The 11,381-nt window shown below is 34.9% G+C and overlaps 1 protein-coding gene across 1 annotated transcript; it reads left to right on the forward strand.

Annotated features, from left to right (window-relative positions):
- Window positions 1-521: 521 nt before the first annotated feature.
- LOC140054725 (potassium voltage-gated channel protein Shaw-like) lies at window positions 522-9,548 on the forward strand. Its single transcript, XM_072099801.1, has 4 exons — window positions 522-1,121; window positions 5,197-6,091; window positions 6,889-7,053; window positions 7,986-9,548. Exons 1-4 carry the CDS (start codon window positions 543-545, stop codon window positions 8,084-8,086), a joined length of 1,740 nt encoding a protein of 579 aa, XP_071955902.1. The 5' UTR covers window positions 522-542; the 3' UTR covers window positions 8,087-9,548.
- The last annotated feature ends 1,833 nt before the right edge of the window (window positions 9,549-11,381 follow it).

Below are 11,381 nucleotides of genomic sequence, written 5' to 3' on the forward strand. Positions count from 1 at the left end.
CTTCAAACAAAGTTTCATTTTTATTCCTAATATTTCTTGCATGATGTACTTACTTTCAAACAATCAATCCATACATAAATTTCAATTATCTTTTGTTCCTACAAGATATAAAAAAGAAATTTGAGAAAAGAGAGACTGAATCCAACAAGTAAAAAACTTGTATACAGTTTGAACAGACAATACAAAACAAACGACACAAAACAAACGACAAACAAAACAAAATAAACCATAGTAGTTGTATGTTTATCAGAATAAATGAATAAGAAGAGAATTATTTTTTATTCAATAGATCGAAAATACTAAAAATGGTGCACTAACGTTTCGCAAACATTTAGTTTGCTTTCTCAAGTACCATATTTAGTACTTTCAATCTATTGAATCAACAAAAAGAAACATTTCTCTTCTAAAATATTAGGATCCAGATGAAATTATTTAAAAATAAATGAATATATTTTTCTAATGAAATTTAAAGTTAAATGAATTTGTTTTTCTTTTCAGCTGAAATGACAATGAGTGGGTTTTTAGGCAAAATAACCGAAGATATGGAGGAAGACCTGCAATCACTTGACATGTCTGCCTTAGAACAATTACAAGCATTGAAAGACGCCCAGGCTAGAAAAATCAGACTTAACATCGGCGGCGTACGGCACGAAACGTACAAATCGACGTTAGCTAACATTCCAGATACGCGCCTGGCCTGGCTTACGCAACCTTCTGCGATGAGCAACTCCGAGTATGATCCCGTTAATAAAGAATTTTATTTTGATCGTCATCCAAGAATTTTTGATGCAATTTTGAACTTTTACAGAACAGGAAATCTACACGCACCGAGTGACGTCTGTGGCCCTGCGTTTGAGCAAGAGTTACAATTTTGGGGGATTGATGAAAAACAGATCGAGCCTTGCTGCTGGTCAAGTTATACCCAACATCGAGACGCACAAGAAACGTTAGCTAAACTTACAGGACCGGAATTTGAAAGTGATGACGATATTGATGAACCTGATGTTGCGTCATATTTTGACATCGCAGAAGACAGAGAAGAAGCGCCGGCAAGGTGGCAATTATTAAGACCAAAAGTTTGGACGTTTCTAGAAGATCCTTATTCGTCGAAAGGCGCAGCAGTAAGTAAAATAATATTACATTGGTAAGGAGATTGTCAAAGGCGGTAAACGGTAAACAAAAATGTATGTCGCAAAGCGGACGGACGGTTGAGCGGAAACCCGCTAAGGAAAGAGATAAGTTGTTACGTCGTGGACAAGCTACGCGGTTTTCCGCTTACCGTTACCGCTTGGTTGACAGTCAAGGCATTTTAATCGAAAAGTCGACACATACGCCTATTCGTCTTCATTCTTAAGTTTGCCCAACTAAAGAAGTTCCAATTTAACTGTTTCAATATCTTGTTCCCGGTCGGATTGACCAAAAACTTGATGCGTTACGGGATTCGTTAAGGATAGCGTTACGGATGTAAATTAATAGTTGCATGAAATTAACAGTCCGAGTGAAACACAAGCTTTCGGGAAAACGCTTCATTCGTAATAAATAATCGTAATAATATACTAATATTAATACTGTATATATAGTAATTCTAAACTTAATATTGTAACAGGTTTTTAATTAAACTAAACTCTAGTTAATTGATATAATTAACTATTGTTCACGTCACGGCATTGTTGTCCTGTCCAACAAATTTAAAGACTACTATTTATACGTGACGTCATTTCTGCAAAAAATACGCAGTCACGTGAGCACGTCATTTTTTGTTCAGATCAATAAACATTTTGTACCTTAACAACCATATTTAATACACGCACTTGTGTACCTTAAGCTTGGTTCCCACTAGAACGTAACGCAAGGACGTAAACGCAACGCAAGCGTTTTAACCAATTACAAGCGAAGTTATAGACAGTTAGCAATCACAAGCGAATAAGCCATCGCTTGTGATTGGTCAATTCACTTGCGTTGCGTTACGTCCTTGTGTTGCGTCGCTAGTGGGAACCACGCTTAACCAAGGTGTTTCCATCCTTTTATTGATTTTGGAAATCTATCTCGGGTCATAAGTGCTACTACAGAAACAAGTTGAAAAGCACAACGTTATATTGTACGTTAATTGTTATGATTTTTTAATTTTCTGTGTCAAACAATTTAAGAAATGTAATCTCAAAATAGCACTTACAAATGTTTGGTTCTATTCCATTTCAAGATAGTCGTTCCGTTAGGTACAGTACAAAGTTTGCCAATTTCGTTTTGAATGGGTTATTCCATTTTTTTGGGCGTCGTTATGACCTCCCATACTCCTTACAGAGGTCTATGTTTCTATTTTTTCCTACAATATTGTGTTTTTGCCACATTTGTAGCAACCAATATGAAGAGTTTAAAATAAACAGCAACCATTTTTCTACTTAAAACAATGTTTTATATAACTTAATTTAATTCGTGGCGTTTAATCTATTACATCAAGTGCGGAACATTGTAAAATTGGTTATTGCACACAAGTATCGTGTGAGTGCAACAGATACCTTTAACTGTCTCGTTTAGACGACACAAACTCTTGAGGTGTAAGTAGCGTTTGTTAATGGCCTGTATCCTTTGAATCGTATCGGAATTCAAATGCTTTTGTTAATGTTTGTGTTGAATTTAAGTGACCACGAGTACTGTTTCAATAATGACCATGTTGTTTAAACATCATTAAACGTATCTTGTATTTAATAACAATGTACATACAAGCAAGAAAACGTTGCTAATTAGTGTCGTCTGCCCAGCAGCGAACGATAACAAAAGTGCGCGTTTTACACAATATCACTGCTCGTTACCAGTCCATTAGGGCTGTTCAAATAATATTCTCCTAGTTATTAAATTGTGGCAAATAGTAGTGGGCCTACTGCACGTGTCGTGTTTGGAGTGGAGTTGTTGCTTGGTGGTTATGATGCTTGGCTACCAATCTAAGGGTCCTGGGTTCAAGTCCTGTCATGTCAGGATTTTTCCTCCTCATGACAATTTGCAACTCCACTCCAAAAGACTTGTAATAATAAGTCTTTGTTTATGTAGAACATCTTGTTTGTCTTGTGAACGGGATTGTCACCTTTGAGAAGGATAGTGAATGAATTCCTTGAGTGGTTGTCCTTGGCAATTTTCCTAAAATGAGAATTTAAAAAAAAGAGTGGTATGCATTTAATTGTTTAGGTCTACAAACCCCCTAAACATCACTAAATTTCAAATGTTTAAAAACAGTAAACATTATTAGCAAAGAAGAATGAGTGATCATTATGGTAATACAGATATTGCCTGCTTAGAGGTTTATCTTCCGATGGAATTATATTGGACGAGGGACTATATTTTCCTGAAGGGGATATATCAAATGTTATATTACACCCATACAAAAGCCTTGTAGTTTAATTTTAACGAATGAATTCACAAAGTGTGTACACTGGGAGTACTTTTCTTTCGGTCATTATAAAATAATAATTTTCTCCAAGATGATATAATATTTTCGGTTCTCGGAGGGCTAATCACGTAATGCCATTTCTACTAATCACGTTCTTGTATTTACACAGACTACGCAATCTAAAGCTCTGTCACACTATCAAACTTTGTGTGACAAAATGTTTGATGTGCCCATATGATGTCATATCACTACCATATTTAGCTATGTCACTACCATATTTAGGCATATCACTAACATGTTTAGGCACATCACACTTTTTTTGTCAAACTAGCTTAACATTTTCAATGATTTTCAATATCATCTCTAAACGTATAGTGTATTTCCTATAAGGATTACCATATCACAAAAGGCATATAACTAAATTTTGATAACATGGAAACAGCTACCACATTGCAGGTGTTTTCATAAACAAACTAATCTACACAGTAACTATGTATGACGTCATTTATAAATTTATATATAATATATATAATTCAATAGAAGTAAAGATATGTATGTATTTCTTTTAAAGGAGGAGACTGGGTGACAATGTCGAATAACATACGTATATAATATTTTAAAGGCAATTAAAATGTCTTATTCAACTCAACTAATTACATATCTGTTTCAAATTTGTAATACAATATTTACTTTGGACGTGATCGAACATAATTATTTTGATAATTATCATTAGTAAACTAATTAAATTGAGATATAATGCTTAAAATCATACAAGATATAAATAAGGTTTAAAACTGTTATGCAATTTCAATTGTTGACGCATAAACGTAAACAAATACATGCTTGTTACATTTTAAAGGGCTTATTCGCGAATTTTATATTAAAGGCTATCACTTGATATCACTAGAAAAATTCCTGTAGCATTTCAAAAGGGCTTATTCGCGAATTTCGTTCTCGTTATTTTAAATGTGATCACAAAATATATTGATTTTAATTACAGTCTAAAAACACATCAAGCAGTCACAATTAAATTTTTTTTATTAAAAACATTAATTACAGATTGAAATGTTATAAAAATAAATAGGTCAATACGCATTCTTATTTAAATAATTATTTATTTAATCTAATACGGTAATAGTAATAACTAGATATAATGTGTAAAGCTGTACATTCATAATATAAAAACCAATTGATAGATAATAGATAGTTTCTGATGTCTAATCAATCAATCGAATTGCTAATTTTCATTGTGATCAAAAAACTAGTTTAAATTGTGAAATTAGTATTGGTTTTACAATTTGTGATATATATTAGAAACGGAGATGGATAGGCACAATGCATGAGGTCTGGTCAGAAAAGTCGACCTCGGGTAAAAAAAGTCAACCTCGTGTAAAAATAGTCCACATCGGGTCAAAAAAAGTCGACATCGGGTCAAAAAATTCGTCATCGGGTTAAAACAATTCGTAATCTGGTAAAAAAGTTCGTCATCGAGTAAAAAAAGTCGACATCGGGTTAGAAAATGTGTAGTTTCTTGAAAATGTGGCGGCGAATGTTTTCGTATGTGTTTTTAAATTTTTTTTGTGGTTCACTTTATTCATTCAATGTTTCATTACATAATTTCTAAACATTTTCTACCTTTTTAAATTATTTTCTGTTTTTCCCCTCATTAATATCATAACTTTAACCTTAGTATCATCATTAGTAAACTCATCAGTTAGTATTTTGTTTTCTGAATTACTAAACATTACTACAAAGTATTTACTTCTTAACATTCTTTTTTTTGGGTTAAATCCTCTATTCTTTTTTAATTGCAGGTTTTTGCAATTATTTCAACGGTGGCAGTTGTGTTGTCTATCACAACATTCTGTCTGGAAACCACGTTTACCAGTGATGAGAAAACCGCAATGAACACATTGTTTTATGTAGAAGGCGTTTGCGTCATGTGGTTCGTTTCTGAGTTAATAATTCGTTTTATCTTCTGTCCGAACAAGAAAAAATACTTTGTCAATCCGTTTCATATCATAGACTTCATTGGTTGCGTGCCGTTTTTCGTTGACTGTATTGTTAGGTTGACGGACTCGCAAATAAACGATGCCGTTGCGGAGTTTTTTGGATTTATACGTATAGTGCGAATCTTCCGCGTCTTCAAAATGACGCGGCATTTTAGCGGATTGCAAATTTTGATACAGACTATTCGATCTAGCGCCAAAGAACTGATGCTGCTCAGTATGTTTTTAGGAATTGGTGTCTTAACTTTTGGAAGTCTGTTATACTATGCAGAAAAAACAGATGATGATGATTCTGGAGGAGGGTGCCAACGTATCAATAACATCCCTGTAGGATTCTGGTGGGCCGTGGTTACCATGACGACGGTCGGGTATGGAGACGTTTGCCCGTTGAAACCTATCGGCAAGCTGATTGGCTCAGTGACGGGCGTGTTTGGCGTTCTAATGATCGCTTTGCCCGTCCCCGTTATTGTCAACAATTTTGCGCTGTATTACTCGCATGCGCAGGCTCGATTAAAGTTACCCAAAAAACGTAAGCGCGTTCTGGTGGACGTCCCTGACGCGTTGAAGGGTCACACCATACAGAACATGTCCTCGAGCATAAGTGGGTACTCAACTCAATCCACAAACGACATGAATGAACTGGATAATTCAAGCGTACACAGTGACCGTATTGGGAATGACAGGTGCAACCTAAAAACAGGTAAGGGTTTTTAGCCTGTCGAATTTCATTCACTGGCATTGAATCCGAAAAGAGTGTAATTTCACTCTTCACTGGATTGAATCCGAAAAGAGTGTAATTTCACTCTTTCCTGGATTGAATCCGAAAGGAGTGTAATTTCACTCTTCCCTGGATTGAATCCGAAAGGAGTGTAATTTCACTCTTTCCTGGATTGAATCCGAAAGGAGTGTAATTTCACTCTTCCCTGGATTGAATCAAAATTATTCTATATGAACAGCTACGCAATGTATGCATTGTATTAAAAATGATTGAAACAGAGCCCGTTTTTTTAAAACTTATTATAAAATGTAATATAATTATGTTATAATAACCTCACTTATTTTCAGAAAGCGGACCAAGCGTCGTGAAATAAATCCCTTTTGTAAAAGTGGTACTATACAGGACCTTTTCCTAGTGTTGAAATGAACTTATTTATTTTGTAAATTTGATGCATTTTTTAAATTTATATAAATATAAAAGAACAATTCATTTTACATAATAGTCTAACCCTAACCCTAATAGCGCTCTACACCATAGCGAGGCCCACAGCCTACTAAGCCAAATGAGCATGCCATGCAAGCCCAATTTGCATAACTGGAGCACCAGGTGAAATACAACAAACTAATTAATTAATTTTACACACAGACACATTACCCGGTTAACGACTGGAAACCATTGAGATTACGAAAAAGTCCTGTCTATATTAGCCCCACTTACAAAAAAGACCTTATTTTACAACGTTTGTTCCACTTTCTTATTTTTCTTACATTACAATACAGTTTCAGCATCAATACCGGTCTCTGGTGAAAAGACAAATATCACAGTTCAATTTATGGACGAGTTAAGCTACAAGAGTAGCAGTCCCGATAGAACGAAGTCAATAAAGAAGCCTGGGGTTGGAAAGCGGGCAAGCATTCTACCAAGGCCTAGCCTCGCAACAAATGGTAAGTAATATTACGCCTCATACAGATTCTACGTAGGACAAGCTACGCGGTTTTCCGCTTACCGTACCGCTCGTCAGGAAACGAAACGAGTTTGAAAATCAGGTTGTTAAAATTGCAATAGTAAATCTATTGAAAATAGTGAGGTTGTGAGAAGATCGAACCGTGACAAATTGGTAAACGTATTCGAAGAAAACATCTTGTTTGGCGCCTAATAAGCGGTCACCATCTGCCCAAGACAAAGTCCTCACAAACTGTTTTGTTGTATAAATTAGATATCGACGTACGCGTGCGATTAATTATAAGGTTATATTATAATGTCATCTCGCAAACAAATCTCCCAAAAAAAGAAAAAAACCACTACCAAAGATGGTAGACGAAACGCAAAGATGGTAGACGAAACGCAATGATCGTAACGCAACGCAAAGATGGTGGACGCGACGCAAGCGAGTTGATCGATGACAGTGATAGTTCGAATAAACGCAATTGCCTGTGTTTGGTAAAATCCTTTAAAGCGTGGTTCCTACTAGTGACGCAACGCAATGACGTAACGCAACGCAAGTGAATTGACCAATCACAAGCGATGGCTTATTCGCTTGTGATTGCTAACTATCTATAACTTCGCTTGTCATTGGTTAAAACGCTTGCGTTTCGTTAACGTCCTTGCGTTACGTTCTAGTGGGAACCAAGCTTAAGTTGCACTTACGTCATTGTGTTGCGTCTCTAGTGGGAATGTGGCATTACATATAAGGAGTTATTATTATGACTGTGTCATTGAACTGAATCAAATACATTATTCATTAACTATCCGTTAAGTATTGTTTATTATATAACACCTAAATACATTTCTGTCATTTGATTTGACGATTGTGGGTCACATGGCGTGCAATAGTACGCACTATTTTATAATAATATACTGTTTATTTTGATTTCAGGAATTACAGGTGACGCCAGAGGGACACGTGGAAGTAACTCGTTTAAAAACAGAAGGAGATCTTTTCTACCACCAGCAATGACAGATATTAGTAGCTGTTGACCAATCACAAGCGACAGTTTGAATGATACATCCGGGCGCTTTCATACGTCATGCGTTGTGTCCAAGTGGGAACCAAACTTAAAGCTTTGCTTAAAACTCTATCTACACTATCAAACTAGTTTGACACAAAAACTGTGATATACCCAAATATGATAGTGATATGACATTATCATGTCCATATATAGGCACACCACATTTTTGGTCACATATAAAGTTTGATACTGTGTAGAAAGATCTTTATACATTGTTGCTGCTTGAGGTATGTCAGCTGAGTTCATGAGGGTGGGTGTTTGGAGTATGATGGGCTAGGCCTCCACAACCACCATCGGTACCTCTCAATTTAGTTGATCGTTTGCTATCACAACGCGTATATTGAAAGCGCAAGAGTAATTGTTGTTGCGCATCAAAGTGTATTGAAAGCTCATATTCTTCAGTTGAATATGCAAAATACATACGCTGAGTAAATTAGTCCTCATTCTCTTAAAAATATGGAAAAATAAGAAAAAAATATTCATTGGGTAATCATTCGGTATAGAGGAGGAGAAAACGGGTTCAACACTGTAAAATACGGACTAAAAAATGTTTTTAAATAATACTGACAAAAATGAGTTTTTTTAATTCGAAATAAGAAAGAAAAATAATAATATTCCATGCTTGATTTGAAATTATTATCAATTCACTTAAATCTAATACAATTGTCCAAAAACAAGTCATTCAATTGCGTGGGCCTAGAACAATCACAATTACTTAGTAATACGCCAGTCAAGAATAAATATTGAGTATATTGACTGGTAAATAGAACGAATATGAAATGAAAATAAACACAATATCATTCTAGAGTAATCTAGTACCATTTCGGACTTATAGCTTTGTAGAACTTTGAAATGCTTTTTTTTTTAAACAAAATGTGGCATGCATACTGTATATAAATTGTAATATAATTATCGTAATATATTTTATAATATTTAGGCTATAAGTGTGTAGGTAAGTTGGCCCTTATTTTTATTTTTGGAAACCCGTGGTGTTAGGCTACCATCGCACCGTTATTGAAGTTGACATTTGACCAAGAATATTGATTAAAGTATGCTTTTTATATGCCATGTTAGGGCGATGGTATGTCAGTTATGTACTGTTGTAAGCTTTAGCAAATGAGAGTGAATTGATGAGCAGTCTTACAGAAGAGTTGATTGAGCCGGAAATGAAGCGATGGAGAAACTCCGGTACGGAAAAAAAAGTCGCGGACTGCGATTCAAACTGCTGTATCTGATCGGTGAATCACTTGTTGAGTTCACTCTCTAGTCGTTATAGTAATACCTCTGTGGCTTTCGTACATTATATGTATCTACTGTTTGACGGTTTGCATGGCGGAAATCAATATGTTGATACACCACTCATTCATTGGTTGAAAACAATAAAATACAAGAACAATTTGCGAGAACAAGATTACAAGAAATACGATAGAAATGGGAGCTTAAAAGATAAGCTCTGTTGACACTATAACACTTTTATGTGACAAAAAACTGTGATGTGACCATATATGGACATGATGTCATATCACTACCTTATTGGTGCATATCACTACTATAGTTGATAGTGTTTGATAGTGTTTACACTAAACAGAGCTTTAAAAGCAGAAAACATCATATCAATATATTAAAGAAATATATGCGCACATATAGCGATATAAGCGCATAGGCCTAATTATTGAATTTTAAAAAGTCGATATTTTGTTCATTTTTCAAAAAAATCCCTTTTATTTTTCGACAAAACTGTATTATGGTTCTATAAGTTGTTTGCAAAGCAATATATGCGCACATATAGTTTTTTGGTAAAACTGGTTACTATAGCACAATTAACATGCGCAGAACCCATTAGTCGACTCTGCGCATGGTTATTATGCTATAGTAACCATTTATGTCAAAAGTGGTTACTATGGCACAATTGACATGCACAGAACCCATTATTCGCCTCTGCGCATGTTTTAATATTATGCTATAGTAACAATTTATGTCAAAACTGGTTTCTATAGCACAATTTACATGCGTAGAACTCTCTGCGCATGTTTATTATGCAATAGTAACCATTTATGTCAAAAAATAAAAGGGTCGAAAATCGGCCATTTTTCAAAAATATGGCCAATTTTCGACCTTTTTATTTTTCGATAAAACTGGTAACTATAGCACAATTGACATGCGCAGAACCCATTATTCAGCTCTGCGCATGTTTATTATGCTATAGTAACCATTTATGTCAAAAAATAACAGGGTCGAAAATCGGCCATTTTTCGGAAATTTCCCTATACTATAGTACAGGGATTTTTCAAAAAATGGCAAATTTTTGACTTTTTTATTTTTCGATAAAACTGGTTACTATAGCACAATTGACATGCGCAGAACCCATTATTCGGCTCTGCGCATGTTTATTATGCTATAGTAACCATTTATGTCAAAAAATAAAAGGGTCGAAAATCGGCCATTTTTCGGAAATTTCCCTGTCCTATAGTACAGGGATTTTTCAAAAAATGGAAAATTTTTGACCTTTTTATTTTTCGATAGAACTGGTTACTATAGCACAATTGACATGCGCAGAACCCATTATTCGGCTCTGCGCATGTTTATTATGCTATGGTAACCATTTATGTCAAAATTGGTTACTATAGCACAATTGACATGCGCAGAACCCATTATTTGTCTTTGCACATGTTTATTATGCAATAGTAACCATTTATGTCAAAAAATAAAAGGGTTGAAAATCGGCCATTTTTCGGAAATTTCCCTGTACTATAGTACAGGGATTTTTCAAAAAAATGGCAAATTTTTGACCTTTTTATTTTTCGATAAAACTGGTTACTATAGCACAATTGACATGCGCAGAACCCATTATTGGGCTCTGCGCATGTTTATTATGCAATAGTAACCATTTATGTCAAAAAATAAAAGGGTTGAAAATCGGCCATTTTTCGGAAATTTCCCTGTACTATAGTACAGGGATTTTTCAAAAAAATGGCAAATTTTTGACCTTTTTATTTTTCGATAAAACTGGTTACTATAGCACAATTGACATGCGCAGAACCCATTATTTGGCTCTGCGCATGTTTATTATGCTATAGTAACCATTTATGTCAAAAAATAAAAGGGTCGAAAATCGGCCATTTTTAGGAAATTTCCCTGTACAGGGATTTTTCAAAAATACGGCCAATTTTCGACCTTTTTATTTTTCGATAAAACTGGTAACTATAGCACAATTGACATGCGCAGAACCCATTATTGGGCTCTCCGCATGTTTATTATGCAAT

The sequence above is a fragment of the Antedon mediterranea genome, chromosome 7 (assembly GCF_964355755.1).
Source record: "Antedon mediterranea chromosome 7, ecAntMedi1.1, whole genome shotgun sequence".
In the NCBI taxonomy this organism is placed as follows: domain Eukaryota; kingdom Metazoa; phylum Echinodermata; class Crinoidea; order Comatulida; family Antedonidae; genus Antedon; species Antedon mediterranea.